The sequence below is a fragment of the Lissotriton vulgaris genome, chromosome 1_1, assembly GCF_964263255.1.
Source record: "Lissotriton vulgaris chromosome 1_1, aLisVul1.2, whole genome shotgun sequence".
Taxonomy (NCBI): domain Eukaryota; kingdom Metazoa; phylum Chordata; class Amphibia; order Caudata; family Salamandridae; genus Lissotriton; species Lissotriton vulgaris.
This window is the reverse complement of record NC_141685.1, coordinates 1,820,113,870-1,820,135,540: the sequence shown is the minus strand read 5'-3', so window position 1 is coordinate 1,820,135,540 and position 21,671 is coordinate 1,820,113,870. Positions and strand designations below refer to the sequence as shown.

Here is a 21,671-nt window from a genome sequence, read left to right as displayed (position 1 = left end):
GATGGGGTTAGGTTGAAACTGAAGAAAACTACTGATTTTTAGGTAGAATGATGACCTGATGACAATCAGATTTTTGTTTTTTTTATGATGGCTTAAGTCGCCATCAAAAGTGGGATTGATGGAGCAGGTTTTTGCAAAATAAAACCTGCTCAGGTCAAAGTACTCATTGTGTGGATTATTAACAAAATTGTGTGAAAATTATTAGTGTAAAAAATGTAATTAGGCAAATGTGTGCTGAAGAGAAATCTGTATTTTCATTGCTTGTGTAGTAGGCCGCAAATGTGAATGATTAATGCAGGAATAACAACCAAAGAAAATAATGATAAAAGCCATAAATTTAAAAGAGACATGATATTTTCTTTTCACAAACTATACATAACATGAAGAGAAATGCAAAGCATTTATAGAAGCATTCATAGTGAAGCTTTGTAGTCACAATGATAATCACATGTGTATTTTTTTTTCCAAGAGCACATTTTACTGTTCTGCAGAAAAGGCCTCAAGTGTCTTTTTAGGTTTAATTTGCTTTCTAAAACGTAGGCTGCAAAGAAATGTATTTTGTCCTTTGTGAATTCCTGATGAGGGCCAAGGCTGTGTGGAGGAAGAAATTAACGTTATGGGTGGAATTTCCTTGCCGACCAGAGTATGTGGACACTTATGCTGCAAGTTTGATACATTAGGGAGTTGGAGAAATGTGCAAGCTGCGGAAGAGATTATCGGAGTTTCCCATACTGAAGGACGATAACGAAAGGTCTCAAAAGAAAAAGGAACTGTTGAAAGTTACGTACACTGGAAGTGGAGTGATCAGACACCCCTGGCCTAGTCCAATGGGATTTGAGGATTTTTTTGATTTATACATGGGGGGTTGGATCTTTAGTGAATTAGGGTATAAATACTAGTGTTAGTATTTATAGTTAGGCAGGCTTGGGAGAACGATTTTGACTTTGCAAGAAGAGAGGGCCATGTTGCTGTTTCCTAACTTAACTGGCTGGCTGTTGTTCTGCTGAATCCTGACTCTCTGTCTTTGCTCCACATACCTTCTTGAAGGTGCCACAGCTTACTCTTTTAGCCGTAAAGTAGCTTTCCAGACTATTAGCATATTGTGCTATAGTTATTTCTAGGTTTGCATGATATTCTGAATTAGCATTCATTTAATTTGCAAATGTTCTTTACTCTTTTATCTCTTTGCCTATCCACTTTCTGGCACAGTTTTGAGATGTTATTATGAATTACTGTATTGCTATTATCTTGTGTGATAATATACGATTCAAGCTGTATTGTGCCTGATGAGCATTAATTTAGATAAAAGCATATTGATAAGTAATCAGAGTTTGTCTTTATTAATGTCATATTGGTTATATTGAATGAATTATTTATTTGTTTAGGTCCTCATAGTTAGAATTCTGTCAATCCTTTGCCAATCCCTGTCAACTCTACAAGATTCATCAGAGGGAGAGAGGACCATATAGATAATAGAAATTGGTAACATGTTTTAAACTCATGCAGCATGAAAGGGTCTGTTAGGTATTAAATGTGGGTCCTGATAATAGAATTTTGTAAAGCCCCTTCCGCAGCATCACAACTAAGATTATGCAGTCATCAAAGGTTTAAATGATACCAATTTTAGATAACATTTATGAGGACCAACTGGAATTCTAAACCACAACTTGTACCAGGGTTCAAATGAAGCTCAGAATTATACACAGACTACAAACAATGTTGTGGCGGCATGCCAAAGAAAAGCCGCCATTTCCAAGAAAGAGGACCAACGTTTTTAATCACTATGGGAGGCTGAAGCTGTGTACCTGAGTGCCAACGAAAGAACACATTGATAGAAACCGCAGCATTTGTGGGCATGACACATTAATTTAGGCCATGTCTTCACTAAAGTTGATCCATTTTTTTTCCTTAAGAAAGGGGCTAATTTCTACACTGTGTCCCAACACACAGACTGCCAGAAAGATATGCTCTACTCAGAATCCCCATTGCACATGACCAAATGCCAGTACAGTGGAATAAATGAGACGCTGCACACAGCGCAAACCTTGGGCCTGGCCGATTATGATATGCGATGTTACCAGTAATGTCATCAATGATGGCAATTTTGATGTCATATATATGATGCTACTAGTGATGTGGATTTTTTTATATCACTTGTGGAATAATGTGTGAAATCATGAGCAGTCGTGGTAGATGAATTATGGTTGCGTTGCTTACCATAACTGGAGAATTTCAGTGTTTTTATGGTTCAAATTTGTTTTTCTGTGTTTATATTATAGAATGAAAGTGATATGAACAGGGGCAGCTCCTCTGTAATGGGGGAGGAGCGTCGCCCCTCACTCAGAGCCAGCGGAGGCAAAGGACAAAAATAAAATGATAATAAAACATTTTTATTATCATTTTATTCATCCTACAGGCTGCGAGCTGAGGGTGGGGCCTGGCCTCCTATACTTACGCTGCAGCATAAGGGAGGAGGGGGGAGTGGTGGGCACTGCCAAGTGAATATGATGGTTTGGGCCGGCCAAACCATTGTGCGCACTTAGCATTTCTTAACCCGAGCTGTTTTATACAGCTGGGTGGTGAACCAACAAAGGCTCCCAGTCTATGTCTGAGCGATGAACTGAGGCGCTCAGACCAATACTATTGCTGCTCACATGTTGGGAATAGCATTCCCAGCATGAGAGAGCAGTGCTGGGATTGGGAGCTGGTAGCCTGCGAAGCGTGCAGCAGTTCCTGGATGGGATGTGAGGATCGGTAGCCATTGTAGCAGATAAGTGCTATTTTCTTTGTTTATAATTCAGTTTTTTTTGTTTGTGTTCCCCCTCCACCAGCTTCACCATTTTGCAATACGAGCGGCCACTACTGGATATGAACAATGGGTCTCTGGCTAAGGGCTTCATCCCCCTAGGGCCAGCCTTGCGATGACAAGCATTTGAGGTACAATAATAATATCGAGCGAAATTTATCCCAACAATCTCCCCACCGAAACACCCCTCTCCCGCGAACTCACTCTTTCTAATGTTCTCTGGGCAAATCCTTTGCTAAACTCCAGCCCTGCCGATTGGCCTTCGGCTGTTGTGCGTGCGTCTTCTGCCGGAGTGGGCAGGAGCAACATTCAGTGTTTTTTTTAGAGTAAAAGTAATGCCCATAACATCAGTCTACCAGAACAACCGAATTTAAAGACGGTTGGCTGTGCCTGACAGGGTTGTGCAAGGGCACTGGGCAAACCTCCTTCCCACTCAAAGCACCTTGGTAGGACTCAGACTTCTTCATTGCTTTACAAAAAGGTTGTGGCTTTCTTACATTCCTGGAAACCGGATCACGAGTGGCTTAAAGTGTTAGTTTACTGATTCCCAGAGCTTGTGTGACTGAGTGGCAATCTTCAAGTTCAACAGTCTTTCTTGAGCATATACTATTTAGCTTCTGGGGAAATGAACTCCTAAAAGAATGTTCACAACTGAAAAGCAGTCTTACTTACTTGTTTAATACTTGGTTGTTTAAACTTGCTCTAAAAATAGACTCTTGAGTTTCTATGAGGATATTGCTACTAACCTCAGCAATAATTCTGAATTCTATATACCTTCATTAAATGTATCTATTTTGAAACTGCCAAAAGTATATATTTCACGGGCAAGAAATCCAAACAGATTAGATTGCCCATTCTGTTTATCACAATCTAAAATATATTTTACCTCATAAATAAAAATAGAAAAGATGGGTCTTACCATTTGGAAAAAAAGGAAAGAGAACTCTAATTCTCTTAAAACTGAAACATTGCCTCAATGTCGCCAGGTTATTTAGGTTCAGTATAGTCTTGTACATAAACCCCATTCTTTCATGCAGATGAATTGTCTCACTGTAGTAGCAGGGCCCTGATGATGTACATCAGTTTCCCCGGGCAACATCCCTTCTCAACGAAGTTTTGTTAAGTAAATTGTTTAGTGTTTTGCTTTGTTTCCCTATACATCCAAATTCCACGGCAAGTTTTAGCCGAGAGCAATGTTTCTTTTTTCATAAATCCCTCTTAATTTATGTATCTTCGAGACAGTGTCTCCGTGAAAGCTGTATGACCCTGGGCTACGTTAGGCGTCTCTGGCAATTAAAGTTCTGTATCCTCCTCTCACACAGTGTATGTGTAGATCGCAGTGAGAGTTAAATTAATAAACGTCCATCGAGGGTAAATAAAGTTATAGATGTACGTCGTAACTATGCTATATATAGAATATCCAAATGAAATCATCCATGAATGCATTTAATTGTGTTTCCTGGTCCATGTACTATGAGTTTATCCAGATCCACAAGATGTCAACCCTTTAGGTCATTCAGACACTGGGGACATTGTGTAGTTGTTTTATGTGCAATTTACCTTGTCGGTCTAAAACATTTTTCCATAGTAATTACCACAATCTTTCAAAGTCTTTCCGAAAGTTCATTTTAATAATGACTCTGCCAAAAAGTTTCGCCATACACTTTTTATCAATATGTATTTTTGATAGTGACACAGAGGGGTTTATTTGTGCTGTGTTTATCACTTATAGTGCATCTGGTGGGACTATGCACCGGCAGCAGGCTCTAACTTCTGCAAAGACCTTTGCCACAACGAGACAGGGTATTCTCCCCTGTTGCTCTCATCGCTCTGCTTGAGGGCAGATAAGGGCCAATAAACCCTCACGGTGTTCCTACGGCACCCACTCCAAAGGCTATGGGAAGGTGGGCCAGTGTAGCCCATTCCCTCCTTGGGCTCTACACAGTCGAACAGTCTGCATCTGTGCCTGGGCGCTTTGGTCTCCTTTTAATAGCCCTCAGGGGTGCAGCATCAAACAGAACCCTCACTTACATCCACAGGGAATCAATGTCCGCTAGATTTCTTGAGAGACCTAATGTAAAGGGTACTATTTAGTCTATGTGTGTTCTGATTTTACTTGGTTACAATATCCAGGGCTTGCATTGTTTAGGTTTGAGCATTTCTTCTTCACACACTTTTTTCATCTCACCTACTAAACTCTCAGATTAAAACTAAAAATAACACCTTTTTACTTATTTACATAATAATTAACAATTTCCTATAGTTGCCGTCGGGAGTTATTTGTATAAGTGATTAAAAACAGCTGTTTGCAATATTTGACAATCATTGCTATGATAAATAGAGATTACTACTTTCACTTGTTTAGGGGAGTTTTATAGAGCGCGATGACCCGAAGCTATCAGAGCGCTCTAGGTGAGCACACGTTGTGTTACAGATGAACGCATTCATTTTCTTCCGCGTGGCAGGTTAAGTGATTTTCACAGAATCACAGGATGCTAAGCGTCCCTGCTGAGATTCCTGCCCGGTTCCCCAGCTTCGAGGTCCACCGCTCTAGCCGTTAGACAAATGTATATGGTTACATCCTGAATAGGGTCACCTGGCATGAAAAAATAGCACAAGAATATTTTACTTTGAATGCGCATAAGAATACAATGAAGCCTGTTTTCTCTAAAAACCAGAGCGGTCTTATAGGTTGGAGTTCCACATAATATTGTGCCAGGTACACCACTTAACTGATGTTTCTGTCATGTCATTGTAAAAAGCCTATCACAAATGTATGGGCAATGCTGGGGTAAATCCACTGCTACTATGTCACGTGTCCTCACTTCGCACCTGCCGATGCGCGTCATAACATCGTTACCTTGACTCTCACTGTCGTCTATGTGGATATCAAAATGAATCATTAACTCACTTACTATGTGCTTGCCCGGCGCTTAATGATTTGAGGAGATGGCTTTTAAAGAACATTTTTAACAAATTGAACATTCAGACATGTAGGCAAGCAGTAATTCGATGGCTAGATGGTTCATCTCCTATGTTGGCATGTAGGGGGGTTAAATATATAATGAAAGCCCAATCCCTCCTACAGCAAGCCGAACATGGAATTATAGCAAAAAACTGAAATATATTTCATTTTATTCTTCATATGATCAACAGACTCTAATATAAGTAATAGTTACATATGTGTTTTTAACTTTTAGAAATGTTTTTGTAATAATTTTTTAATAATTTTATACAATAAAATTGACTTGACTTGACTTGGCGTCATAACATCTGCTTTGTGGGTGGTAGGACTTAACGGAGAGATTCCATGAGAGGTGACACTAGCCAGTCCATGAAACTGCCCAACTGGAAAGTTCAGCAGATCTATTTGGAGCTCATAGGTTTCTCGGTGGCGTGGGGGTGGGTGGGCCGACAGGGATGGGGTGCAGGCACATGGGCATAGAGAATGCTTGGCACCGGCTTACTGTCTGTGTGCTGGGGGACACATGGCCAGTCTGTGGATGGGGCCAGAACCCAGGAACGGGGCACAGTCTATGGCTGTGTTTACAGATTACTGAAGCTCTTTGCAGGCTCGACCTGCACAGGTAACAGTGGTGGGGTGGCAGGGCGGGGCAGGGTGGGTAGGGGCAAATTGTTCAGACGACAGGATAGGAAAAGTAAAATAAAAAAACACTTACCTTGCGCTCGCCGCATGGCTGAGTCAAGAAGTGTGGTGAGTGAGCGATGTGGCGAGTGGAAGGTAAGTGATTTTGTTTCTTTTTATGTGTGTGCCATACCAAGGGCTTTTTCGCATAACATTATTGGTTGAGTGGAGGGTGTCCTTGCTATGTTTCACTCTTTTGCTCCATTGTGTATGCAGAAGTGTGATAGAGGCACCATTGAACGCTCCAGTAGCTGCCGAGGAGGGAAGCCATGGTCTCCTCTGGTCATTCTGGAGCATCTTCTGTCACGGAAGCTGAGGGGGACTCAAGCTACAGAAATACACCAGCGGCTGGAACCAGGCTCCTTCTTGCTTGCCCTTGTTGCAGTCTTACACCTAACACCTCCTTTCCGCGGGACCTGAAGGCCCCCTTCACCACCAGTAGTCTGTAACATGGTTCATATCATGTTATGCTGCTAATTCATGCAAATCTCCATTTATCTGTAGCTGAAGTGGTCAATAACTGCTCTCCTTCCGGACAATGTTTAGGTTAGGGTGTACTTTCTGTTTTTTTCAGTTGGAGTATGATTACATCTCTACAAATCACAGAACTATTAGAATATGTGCACTGTAAACAAAACGGAGAGGATCAAAAAATAACTTACAGTCTTCAAAGTTGGAAATGTTAATCTGCTCAGCCACTCTATTGCCAGGAGTCTGGGTTTTCCGCAGTTTAGAATAAATCTGCAATGCACGTCTCCTCTTTTCCTCAGATTTTTGCTGATGCTCTATCACTTGTCTCATGCTGCCATCCAGTTTGAGAGGGCGCCTTCTGTTCATTGGTGGGGTTCTGATGGCTTCCCCGACTTTTTCACTTTTTATGTGACAGCCATCTTCTCTTTTCTGAAAATCTCGTTCGTTCTTCGACACTGAAAGAGCAAAAGGGCGTTTTTAAGAAGTTTACAAGAGGACAGAGCGAGTCTATGTTTGTTATACTGTCCTGTTGGAGACCCTTTTTATGCACTTTAGAATGCCTGGCACATACCCAAAAGGAACTATGGAGCTTATTTAGAGTTTGGTGGATGGAATACTCTATCAAAACGTGGTGGATATCCTTTCTGTGGTAGTACAAGTGCCACAGGATAGAACCCACTTGTAATACAGCCCAACTCTAATAAGACCTATGATTCTTCAAGTCAGAAACTGCACTTTGGTAAAAGAAGATAATTTAATAAAATGTCTATATAGATATGTCTATTGATTTTAAAATCTATAAAATGCATTCTTGTACAAATCATGCAATGTCCAATTCCCACTGCAGCTGTGCTCTCACACCGTATATAGGAGAATGTTTGTAGTGCAAAATAAAACATGCTTTTTAAAAAACGCAATGCTATGCTGAAGAGGTACTCTCTCTCCCTCCTAGACTTAATAACTCAATTAAGCGAAGCCGTTTTTGGCTTCGGGATAAAAATGGGGCCAGAAATCATACAAAATTGGGCCAGATCGGGGTTTATAACACTATCCAGCTTCGTGGGAAATGAAGCTTGGTTGACCCCTAATGAGATGGCTTCCTTAATTGGTGGAAACCTTCTTCATATGGGCTCATATAACTCACTGTATAAGGCGTTGGCTCAAACTGATCTAACGCAGATAAATCAACCTTCACACTTAACAAATGACCTTTTTTGATCCCCACTTTTCAAGAAACCTGGAAAATGGAGAAGCTTAGTGCAGAGTAGAGACGAAGATGTGAGCACCAAAGCAATTAAAAAATGGCAGAAGTATGAAAGTCTTAAACTTTCTGATAATACTTGGAAAATCTTAAATAAATATAATTTTATGGTACTGAGAGGTGCCAACTGGAGACAAATGCTTTTATACTATACTCCTGCAGCCGTTGCCAAAATGTTTACTACTACGTCGTCTACTTGTTTTAGGTGCACTCAACCGGATCTAGCTAATTGGTCCCATATAATAGCTTTCTGTCCCAAAATTAAGGCATTCTGGGATGGTATTTTTTTTTTTGCTTTCTCTTTACTTACATTGTACGGTCACTAGTTATGAAAAACTGATTATATTTGGTTTTGATCCAGAGCTTAATCTGGATGAGTCACTGGCAAAACTTTTGTATATCATAGTAGCAGTGGCTAGATCACTGATTCTTAAGTATTGGAAGACAGATACAGTTCCATCTGTCGATGAGTGGTATCATAAAATTAAGAGAGTCAGGAAAAGTGAATTTATATTTGCACAAAGGATTCGGGGATTGCGTACATTTGCTAAAATATGGGAAACCTATTTTGATTAAAGTTCGATGCATGTTGTCGGAGTTAAAATGTTTATGTTTCTGTATGTCCTCAGGGATGGTATTATTATATCGTTTGTTTTTTCAGGCTATCATTATATATCCTGGATTTATTGTAATGAATGTAATGAATGAAATGTCAAGAACTGAATAATAACTTTATTAAAAAAAAGCAAAATAAAACATGCATGTTTAAAAGCATTTTATTAACATATTCAAGGGATTTTATTGCTGCAACATTCATTACTATGTGTTGTTCAGTTTAGGGTTAGTATGTTTGAATTTTACCTCAGAGTGATATATTTAATTCATTACAAATATCGGATATATCCGTAAATTCAAATCAACAATCATCGTCTGCTTGTTCCTCAATTAAGATTAAAATGATCTTTCCAATGAGCGTCGGCGAAGTATTAATGATTTTTCTGAAAATACACTAACTAATGCATTTGTAACGTGTTTTACACATGTAGTCAGGCAGTCAGAAATGTGGTTTTAGAAGGTTCTCAGTCAAATCAGTATCTGACTCGAGAATCAAAACACTACATTAGATGTCCAGGTATCTCTTTCAATCACTTCAATATTTTGTGAAATTACCCATATTCCTGCCGGAGCTGTGTGTGGGATTGGTGTGTGAAGGAAAGTTTTTTGGGGTTAGCAATATATGCAAATTTAAATAAAGATGGACAGGCTTCGATATGTTCGAGAAAATGAATGTTCTCTTATTTTGTAGACAGAACCAAGGAAGCTGGAGAAAAGGCTTCTGTTTGTTCAAACCTTGAGAAAGAACTCTAGATTGATTTAAAATGCCATGCAAATTAGTTTGTTCAAGTGGATGTTAGTTATTAATTAGATCAAATACATAAATTAGAATGCAAAATTTCAGTTTCCAGCATACTGAGATGGAAGTTTGTCCTCACTTTGCTTTGGTTTCCTACAGGATTACCAGCATTAGTGTGAAGAATTTCACAAATAAAAAGTGTGATCATGAAAATGCAAATTATCATCCAGGTGGCCTATTTGCTTACACCACTTCTCCTCTTCCATCACAAGTTGAAAACATAGATAGTTATTGTCCTGATCCTGAAGCTGACAATAAGCTCTAAGGCACAGGTGTGCAATGGTACAATGTTTTTTTGCTCTGTAACTTCATAAAAACACCTTTAGAAGGAGCACTCTTTCAGTCAATAGCTCTTGCAAGAAACTTTTCTTGCAAAAACGTTTTTTTTCAGTAAGGCTCATCCACAAGCAAAGCTGAGAATAATTGGAAATAGCTTGCCAACTTCAAGGGTGAAGTGTGAAACGTCATCTACCCGTACTGTGATGTGGCTGATTCTATACTGCTGATGCCCTTACTCAATTGGCCAGCACTCTGATAGGCCACTGGATAAAGTTTTCTATTGACAGAGCCAAAAAGGCAACTCTGATGGAAAGCTGATGGTCCAACCATCTCTAAATAGTGAAGGCAATGTAGTAAGTGAAGTTTCCAGAATGGCAAAGATAAATAAATCCAGGAATTCTTCTCAAGTTGATTGAAGAAAGTTTATTCCATAAGACAGACCCATGACTGTCTACATCAACAGCAAAGCATCATCTGCCTTAACCAAGTAACATTCTAGAACATAGTGATGTAGATAAGATTGAAGGAAAACAACCTTCTATTAAAGCAATATACATGTAAATAACAGAGTAACTATATTTTACCTTACTACAGGCAGACTGACAGTTTAAAGGAGAGGGTACTCCATTACTTTTGTGTTAGAGTATCCTATGAACCAAAACTCTAGGGGCCTGATTATGAGCTTGGCAGTCGATCGGACTGCCGAACTCGTGGTGAAGGTGCGGTGGAGGTCGGGGACCGCCGCCGCACTAGCGGTTGAACCGCTGTTTTACAAGTACTACTAATAATACCACTGGGGTTGGGCTCCCAACAGTAAGGCCAAGCCTTTGACCTGTATCTAAGTAAACAAATGCAAATACTGCTCCTTAATTTATATTCTTTTTTCATGAGCAGACATATTGAATCAACATATGCCATGGACTTCTAGTTCTGTCTGGAATAAATCTTTTCCTTTTATTTGTTTTTCATATAAAAATTTCAAAATTTCCACAATTCTTTAATTTTTTAACATCACATCTGAATACATTTATTACATAAAAAAATATCTTGTTAGCATTCCTAATTCTCCCATTTACTCACTCACTCAACCTCTTCAAACGTTCTTTACATTCATTCAATACATTCCCAGCAATCACCCTGTATTTACAATTTCTTTTTGTTTGAACACTTTTTGTCCTTAGTTCAAAAAAACGCCATAGTAAACAATATAATCACACTATATTTCTTAAATTACACAATTCAGGCTTTGTTGTGCATTCTTATGGCTGGAAAAAGATGGTCTACGCATTTTGAACTCTTGACTAATGTAGAGTTCTTCTCAGGACCAAGTAGCTTCTCTTTATCTAGCTGTTCTGATAAAGCTAACCCGACATTGGCAAAATCAACTAACTGTCAGACACCCGCTGACTCGGACCCGTCAATTTTTTCAGGCGGCACTTCTATTGAAGTTGTGCTCATTGGGGTCCTCGCGTGAATGCAGAAGTCGTTATGCGTCGCGGATCCTGTTTTGAGTCGAATGAAGACGAAACATCCACAGATTTTCTCCCATCACCAAACCAAAGAATTAGGGAAAAAGGACCCCAAGGAGCAAAACTTTAATAGAAGTGCCACCTGAAAAAATTGACGGGTCTGAGCCAGACGGGTGTCTCACATTTAGATGGTTTTCCTAACGTCGGGTTTGCTTTATCAGAACAGCTAGATAGAGAAGCTACTTGGTCCTGACGAGTACTCTACATTGAAACAAATACAAACATCAAGATTGTCAGACAATTACATGCTCCCTTTTTCTGTGGACCAAAAAGTTTCCTTTTGTAAGTCACCTTGTTATGGGTTTGTTGCTAGCTTGAAAGGAAGGTTGGTCTACAGACCTTTCCCACCTTACTCTACCACAGGGGTGGTCACATCTGTCAGTAACTATGTTGTTGGGATCAATCATGGGTCACTCTTCCAAGTATATGGCTTATGATGTCAGTACTTCTTTGTGTTTGTGCTAGTGCGTTGCACTTCCATATTGTCCAGAATTATTGAACTGATTCAATGTGTAAAAAAATCATATTTCTTGACATATGACGATATGTATATTAAAGATTGCTACTGCATTAGCTTCCCCCTTTGGTATGATGTTGCCAGCAAGTGTCTGCATAAAAATACATACACAGACTAAAATAATAAGAGAATAAGAATCACAGAATGGTAAATAAGCAAAGAAAAAATACTGCCAAAACAATTGAGGCTGTTATCAGGATTTGCTTTTATATACATAAGAAGTTTGTGTCATGGGATGGATGATCACCTGATGAAGCCGCAAAGATTCTAGAATGAGGTTAGCTTTTTCAATCATAATCTCAGCTTTAGGTAATAGTTTGAGGTTATAAACAAAGAGGCATTATCTATGTGAGCTATTCAAAATCAGTAGTCATGGAATTTTGGGGCTTTAAGGGGATTCCAGGATTCTCCCAGAATTGAATGGCCTCATTTTATTTCTAGGAATGAAGCTAACACTAAGGGGCCCATTAGGATGGTGGGTGGATTGCCCCCACCAGGCTGGCGGTAGCCACCGGCGGCTTGGCGGAAGCAGTCCGCCCACCATCCGCACTGAAATGACCCTCTAGGATGGCTGGGGGGTCCGCAGCGGACAGAACGACCGTCTGTCGCTTTTCCACCCCGGTCGCCTTGCGGCCGGGTGGAAAAGGTTTAATATGGTGGTGGTGTCTATTAAACACTGCCAGCCATATTATGATGGGCCAAAACAGATGCCGCCACGGAAAGGCATGCAGTCTTCACTTTGGGTGCCCCCTGTGGGACCCCCGAGTGAAGGAGAGGTGGGGGTGCACTCGGGGGGTACCTGTTATACCCCCCTGAATTTGCATTAACAAAGCGGCAGGCATCGCGCGGTGCCTGCCGCTTTGTTAATGCAAATGCATTAGTGCATTTTTAGCATTGTGGCGGGCGGTGCTGAGAGCACCGCCCGCCACAATGCTAAAAATGCAGGATGTGCCCGCCACAGTGACGGGCGCATCCTAATACCCCCCACGGGACCCCCGCCCTTATGGCGGGCGGTCCTAATGACCGATAGGATGGCGGGCGGAATAAGTCCGCCTGTCATCTGAATAGGCCCCTAAATATTGAAGTAATAATAGCATGTATTATATTTCTCATCCATAAAACATATTTATCAGTAAAAATATAAAAACAAAATAGAATTATAAACATGATCAAACTTATGTGTACTAAATGTTACCATCAATAAATGCAATGAATATACAAAATTAAAACCATGATCAGACTTTAGGTAATGCATAGTCAATACTAATATCATAATTCATTTACCAAATGCATTGAAAACAGAGTGACTGCTAGTGCACTGCATAATGATAGAAATTTTAACAGATATGAAAATCAGTTCTGCACCGATCTTATTCCGCCTTCACTAATGACCGGTTTAATACAAGTTTTTCATGCAATCAATGAGGGTGGACAGAGAAGCAGTAAATGGGCTAAATAATGTGGGCAGCTTTTTTCGAACAGGTACTGGGAATTACTTATCCAAAAATTTAAATTATGACAAGTCTAATGCACACCAAGGTAAAACATAAGCAAATTACATCACAATCTAGAGTTTAGGCCATGTGATAGATAATCAGCAATTCCAGGTGAGGTTTTTATCAAATTTATAAAACATTCGTGTATTTTTAGATGCTATAATAGATGCATCTGCCATAAATGATCTCTCGGTGGCCAAGCATGTAAATGATCCTTGTTAACATGCGAAGGTGTTTCTTGTGGTCAAAATTCACATCTTAGGATGGTTCCAGCGATTTAATCTTCTTTATTATCTATTTCCCACAGATGGTGTCACACTTTAGCAGTTCTTTCAAATAATCAGATGCTAGGCTACTATTCTAAGCATTGAGGCTAACAATTATAAACCAGCAATGTCGATCTTATTTTTTACAGAGCATTACCCCACTTCAAGCCAGACAGCCTCTGTACCCATGTGGGATCGCAATCTTGGAACTTGACATCACATGTCCAACCCTCAAATGTTTAAAACCATGTGCAATTTCCAAGAGAAGTCCTGTTAAACCATACAATATAATGGGGACTATCTTATTTCTAGTACTCTAAGCAGTAGAATTCAAGATAAGCCACAGTATAGGTGGTTAAAATGACATCGCTCCCTTTGCTTTAACTATTACATGATATTCATTAAAAAGTAAAACTATATTAAAAACAATTCCTGGATATTATAGTTGTTTACAATATCAAGCCTTAGAATATTTATAGGTTTTCTTCCACCTATTTGCATAATCTTTGTCTTATTTATGTTGATCTCGAATTTGTGTGCTGTCGACAATAATTTTCTAAAACATTCAGTTGACATTGTAAACCAATGTGTTTCATCTAAAACACCCAGTTCATCAGCATATAATAATGCATATGAGGAGATACCACTTAGTAAAAAACCCATAAACAGCACAATAATGACTCTAATGCACAGCCTTGATTTAAGGCATTATCTACAAAGACTGCAGTTGTTCAGTGACCTTTGTCTCTCACTTTAACATGAGTCCATGTCTTTGCATGAAATGCTTCAATTACTTACCAGTAATTGCATTACTATGAGTTCTCTTCGCTCGCTTCTATTCATTACAGCAATGGGGAATTCCTGCCTCACCAGACACCCATACTATGTGATTTTTATCACCATTAAAAAATACCTTCCCCTTCCTTCCTCCTGCAATACCATGTAACCTGATACAACACCAATGAATGGTTGGTCTGGACTACCTGGGAGGGAGGGAGGGAGGGAGGGAGGGAGGGAGGGAGGAGAGAGGGTGGGAGGGACAGATGGAATGAATAGAATCGAGGGATGAGGACTCGGAGTAATGCAATTACTGGTAAGTAATTGAAGCATTACTTCATCGTCCCCTCCCTCGCTTCCCTTCATTACAACAATGAGATGTACAAAGCCAAACAGAACTACTAAAAATGGTAATGCACAACATCATATGTTTATTAAACAACACAGACAAAAAGTAATTGACCACTATCCAGACACCATAGTGGACAACACTTTAGACCTAAACACCTCAGACTGGTCTACCTCCTGCATAATCTGGTAATGAGAGGCAAACATCAATGGGGAAGCCCAGGTGGTGGCCCTGCAAATCTCACCAATGGAAGCCTCTGGGCCTCAGCGCGTAGCCATAACCCTTGTGGATCTACCCTGAATTCCCAAGGGAGAAACCTTACCAGAAGCTTTTTTTGGCCAGAAAAATCAAAATTCAAAACCACCGACTCAAAGAGGAAGTGAAAGTCAGCAACCCCTTATTCCCTGAGCCAAAATTCACAAATGGGGAATCGGAAAGCCAAAGAGAAGCCACCCTATTCCAATAAATCAGAAGAGACCCATGACATCCAAACAATGCAGCTGCATTTCCTCCTAAGAAGATGGAGACCTGCAAGAGGATGGCAAAATCAACCTCTGGTCCCCAAGGAACTGGAAATCAACTTTAGGATGAAAGGAAAGGAGAGGCCTCAAAATGATCCTGTCATCAAAAATGCTACAAAAGTTATGCTTAAAAGACAAAGCGCTCAGCTCACTCAAAAGCCTAGCACATGAAATAGCCAACAAACAGAAAGTCTTAAGGGACAACAAAAGAAAATCATGGAGTCCTGGTGCTCAAACTGAGAAGCCATCTAAGCACCCAGAACCAAAGAGAGATGTCACGAAGGGAAGAGCTTCTGAGGAAAAGAAATAGCATTCTACACCCCTTTGAAAAGACGCCCCACCAAACCCCTGGAATCAGACAGATTATTCCAAGAGACCCTAAAAGCCTTAACAGCAACCCATTAAAGCTTAAGGGAGGCAACCTTCAATCCCACAGAAGCCACCTCCTGCAGAAACATCATCACCTCAAACAAGTCAGAAGAAGTAGGATTCAAACCCGATCCTGACACCACTATCGAAGGAATGCCAGTGACGCATGTAAGATGTATTAGTAGAGGAGCACCCAGCAGCCTGCAGAATCGGAGCCAAACTAGCCGAAACCCTCTTATGCATCAGACGTAGCAGTTCCACCCCCAGGCTGCTAACCACATCCTGGACAGAATATCCTGCAGCAACACAGGAAACACCAAGGTGGAGGGAGCCAGCGGCAACAACCACTCCTCCTCCTGCCTCATCTCCACAAGAAGAGTAAACTAAGAGGCGCAGGGCCAAGCTAGGGCAATGAGAAGAAATGACGCTCTTACCCTCCGGACCTGATCAGAATGACTGCCCCGTCAGAAACTGAGAGAAGGCCTTCTGGGCCAAGCAGACAGCCTCTAAATCCCTCCAATTCAAATACCTCCTGTTTTGAGATAGGGAGCAAGAGCCCCTAATCTGATTCCCCCATCCAGGCCCCACAACCCAACAGACTGGCATCCGTCATGAAAATCAATGGAGCAGGAGGGGAGAGAGGGCTACCCTTCAGGAAATTCTTTCTGCCAGGTCACCAACCCAGGTACATCCTGATCTGAGAGGAGAGAGGAATTGGAGATGACAGGGAAAGACAATGGGGAGACCAATGCACTAGGATCTGAGCAAGGAAATTCAGACAAAACTCTGCCCAGACTACTCCCCTCACTGATGCAAACAAAATTCTTTGTTGCCCATTTCCTCTACTGGACTCCTGCTAAACTCTTCAGACTAAAACTTTAAGGCACCAACACTTGCTGGGCTTGTAACTCATTGCCTGGCTATGCTGCACATATGTTCTTCTCTTACTCATGCCTGTCTTCTTTCAGGTTAGACATCTCCTCCCAACTGCATAAAATATTCAAAACCATCATCCCTCTATCCTGCCCGTTGATTATTCTTGGTTCACACTCAGCTGAGCCACCAATGGATCCCACAGATTCAGACTTTTTTTTTATTATAGCTGCTACTTACCATTTCTCTTAAGGCAATTCTGAAGGGCTTGAAATCCAGTAAAATAAATTCCTATCATACATGATGGGCATGGGTCACTTATCTTAGAAACACTCATATATCCCAGTCTCTTAACAAAGGCAAACCTATTACATCGCAGCGTATATGGGAAACACTTGATGTCTTTATTTGCAGTTTGGCTGCACAATAAGGAAACTGTCACACACTGTATCTCTGCCATTGACCCTGTTTGCAACTTTGGCAATGGCAATTTTCCACTATCCCACATAACTCCTCCTCACATTCTTCCACCCTACCTCTTACTCACTTAGTCATTGTATAGTTTTTGTTTTATGTTATGTTTGTATGTTATGTACTCTAGGTCAATTACCCAGGAGCCACCCACAGACCTAATGTCTTCTAGGAATAGATCACTCCCAAACTTCCTAAGCACTATAATCTCATTGTTACGTGTTCAATCCCCACCCACTAGCCCAGCATGACTTGCTTGGGATCCTCTGACATTTCCAATAGTTATATGTTTTGATTTTATTATTACTGGGCTCCTACGTTCCTTCCAAACATGAATGTTTTGACATTTTGTGTTGTTTTGCTTTCCTTGTTAAACTTAAAACAACTTCCAGATTCAAAGGTTTGCAGACTGTACTGTTTTGACACAAATCTGAAGTCAAATGTGATGCCTCTAGGCACAGGAACAACATAATTTTGCATTAAAACCAGGAGTACGTATAGTGTGGACACTTTAGGAATTGAACTAGAATTAATTGCCAAGGACATACCCTGTTTTAAAAACTAGCCTTCCAATAGTTACCTCACATCAAGTTTGAAACCAATGCAATAAAGACTCATTGCCTGCTGTAAGAAGAGTCTCTGTTACCTGACTAAGAAATATTGTCACCATTTTTTCTTTCTTCTGTTTTGAAACTTGGCTTGCAGGACTTGATTTTAGAACCAGATGAGTCAGATCCATCAAATGTTGTAAGGAATAATTCAATTATCCTTTTCTGAGAAGACCACATGCTTGAGATGTTTCCTTCAAGAAGTCTTGATGTTTAGAATCTTCAAGGGTTCTGGAACCAGACAATGGAATTAAGCTGCTACAGTAAGTATATAAAGCACTACCTCCCACTCCAATTCTGATTTCTGTATGCACCCAGCATATGGTATGTTTCTTAGCACAATCACATTTGGTTGTACAGCATTCTTGGAGGACACAGCCATTCACACTTGCAGTCCCATAAGCTGGGCTCCTTTTATGGATCTCATAGGACTTCAGAATGTGCTATTTGGCTAACTGCTTTGACTGTTTCAACAGGTAGGGGCCATCTTGCTCTGCCTCTGTTTCTTCAGCTCCTGCTTCCCACTTTCAATCTACAAAACCATCCAATCCAGGTATTTCTTTGCACAACATTTTTTTCTAGTGTTACCTTCTCATGATGATCATTACTTAATGATATTGAAGAAAAACAGCTGTTTCCAAGGCCTTCAATGTGTTACACTTATTTTTAAATATTATTTTATTTATTGAGTTTATTATATGGATAGGCCTGCATAACCATAAATCAATAAAGTATTGTCTGAGTGCTCAGAGACCCTTCTGCTAATATCAGATATTACCACGCCTGTCATAACTATGCATGCCTTTACCACGCAATTGTTACAATGCATTGACCTTGACAACGTGTTGTGATACCAAGCATGGCTTTACAATGCATGCCTTCACCACGCATTAAGCATTATCATCTGATATCCATATGGGCAGGAAAGAATGAAGCTCCTGTGTCCAGCGGTGGATGGTGTTAAAAGGCCCAAATCTGAGGCAGCCAATGAAACACGTCTTATCATTGGGTATAGCAATCAACATAAATCCGTCCGCAGGATAGTTAAAGAGAATTGGTCATTAATAACAAGTGACCCGATAGTGGGCAACACAGTCACCAAAACACCTAGCATTACTTACAGAAAAGCTAGGTCTATGCAGGATAACTTGGTCTGAAGTATCCCCGAAGTAGTCACGGGCTCGTGGCTAGGAGCAAGTAAGGGATTTCTGAGATGTGCTTACTGCAAAGCTTGTAAAAACGGTAGTAGTAGATCAGAATTTATGACACCACTATCCCCACATCCAGTCAAAATTAGAGAGAAACTTAATTGCAGGTCTGAATTTGCAGTTTACGTTTTAGAATGTCCTTGCAGTTTAAGGTACGTGGGGAGCACAAGACCACAAGTGCACAAAAGAATTCTGCAGCATTTAAGAGCGATAAGCAATGCAGACCCCACGTATCCTGTAGCCAGGCATTTTGAGAAATATCACGGGAAAAATCCCACTGAGTTAATCTATTTTGTAATTGATTGTGTGCCTCCCCAGATAAGGGGTAGCGATAGAGAAACACTATTACGCAAACTAGAAACCAGATATATAATCATGCTTGATACCAAGATGCCTAACGGGCTTAACAACAGTGAGGACTGATATACTTACCTGTAATGAGTTTCCATTGTTCATCAATTTTCGTATCTATTAATGCCTTTGTATTTGAAGCTTAGCCAAAACTACCCTTAACCTTCACATTTGGTTTTATGAAACCTTCTTTTGAAATATGAGACATTTTGTCCAGTTTTTAAACACTTATGCACACTTCTTTTTACACACTTTGGTATCACAGTGATATTACTATTGCGTAAATTTGCACATACAGTAGAGTTTGCACAGTCGGCAGGAGTAGCCCACATGGCCTCAATTGTGTGTTCACAGGATGTAACCATGGTCAATGTGAAGTTGCCTGCTTTGCACATATTAACCCCTGTATTAAGAATCTATTATACAGTGGGTTTAGTTGCATTAAGAGATACTGTGACTCCTTTGTACAATATATATATATATATATATATATATATATATATATATATATATATATATATATATATATATATATATATATATATATATATATATATATATATATATATATATATATATATATATATATATATATATATATTTTTTTTTTTAGACAGCGGTACAGATTGGTAATTTTTATGTGTTTTAAAACATTCATATTATTTATGTTTTATCATGATTGGTCTGTATCTCATTGTCTATTAGTCTCGACTGTGCGACATCTTTTACTCTGAACATGGCTTAAGGAGAGTGTTTTAATTGTATTATACAGCTATAAATACTTTTAATAATCCAGGTTTGCCATTTTTGCACAGTATGTTTTATGCATTCATGCAGAAAGTTTCATAGTATGTTTACTATGTTTATTACACAATAGGCACTCTAGCACTTTAAAAATGGGTTGCCAGCCCCCATGACTGTGTCATGTGATCAAGGCTTTTCAGAGCCGAAACGCGTCATGGCTGACTGGTGTTGGGCAATAAAATAACATCACCAAGATTTTGGGTCTCGCTTCTTCCTTCTGCACGGCAAGATTGGTTGTGTTTGGTCGACTACATACTGCATATATATATATATAATGTAAACAGCGAATTACAGACTGCAGATGGAAGCACGTAAAGTGTGTGACCAGTGGCCTTGCTGCATATTAAAATTATGTGGTTATAGTTCCGTAAATCAATTAAGGAGCTATGTACTAAAAATGTCTTTATTTATTACGAAAGGTATTATATATTTTTATAGAGATGTATATATATTTTTTTACATATATGAAGGTGTACATTTATGAAATTCTGTATATATTTGTGATTTTAACTTGTACATTCCACTGGTATCCCCATGTAAATCTTTTTGCAGTCTGATTTATATATATAGTGCGTTACATAGTCTGTTTTTCAGTTCTATTTTTGTAATGTCACAGCTGTTTACAATTTTGTGTTACCTTGCACTTTAAATTTGGCACCGGTCCATGAGTAACGCGTCATGTGATCAAGGTCCAGGTCGGACCGAAACGCGCCATGGCGGCATACTGATGCAGGGCGGAAAACTTAAATAAATGAAGAAACGCAGGAAAAAATTGGGTCCGCGTTGTCTATCTGAGTCCGTGGTTTGCTTACTGGATTCTGGAAGGATAGAGTACTGCAATATATATATATATACATATACATTTTATTTGCTTGGAGCATGGCCAAAAGTAAATCTATAGCATTTAATCATACCAAAAAGTTTGGAGAGAGCACAGTAATAGGGGGAAAGACACTAGAGAGAATTGATTCTTTTGATTTCCTGGGCATCAAACTTGCGTCTTTCATGTCCTGGCGTCCACAAACTTGTATTGGTGTGTCGATGGTTTCAAATATGGTACTCCATATTTTATAATGAGTGTTGAAAGGTTATACTAGTGTATGATGAGGTGTATCAGATTGTCACGTGGATGATGTCATCAGTGATGTCATCAGTGATGTCATTTGAGATGTCATCGGTGATGTCATCGGTGATGTCACTGACCATGTCATGAACGATGTATTATGTGACATCATCAGCAGTGGATTGCGGGCGCGTGAGTTATAGTTAGTAGAACTAACTATAACTGAGGAGTTTCAATGGTTTTGTACGAGTGAAATGTCCAGCTAACTATAACACCCCTGAAACCTATGGTTTTTTCAGTGAATTTCTAAGGTTTTTTAAATGCTAATTCCTAAATATAACATATCCGAAACCTAAGGTTTTTTCAGTGAATATATATATATATATATATATATATATATACATATATATATATATATATATATATATATATATATATATATATATATATATATATATATATATATATATATATATATATATATATATATATATATATATATATATATATATGTCACATCAGGATCCAAGCGATGCAACCATCACAGGGAGCGGCGCAGTACCGGGAAACAGACTCCGCAGGCAAGACTTGT

The 21,671-nt window shown here is 39.6% G+C and overlaps 1 protein-coding gene across 1 annotated transcript in view; it reads right to left on the bottom strand.

Annotated features, from left to right (window-relative positions):
- C1_1H12orf42 (chromosome 1_1 C12orf42 homolog) overlaps nucleotides 1-21,671 on the bottom strand; it is a 1,726,734-nt gene that overhangs the window by 391,856 nt on the left and 1,313,207 nt on the right. Inside the window, exon 11 of the mRNA XM_086933179.1 lies at nucleotides 7,115-7,378. Within this exon, the coding sequence (XP_086789305.1) occupies nucleotides 7,115-7,378 (264 nt within the window). The remainder of the gene's footprint in view (nucleotides 1-7,114; nucleotides 7,379-21,671) is intronic.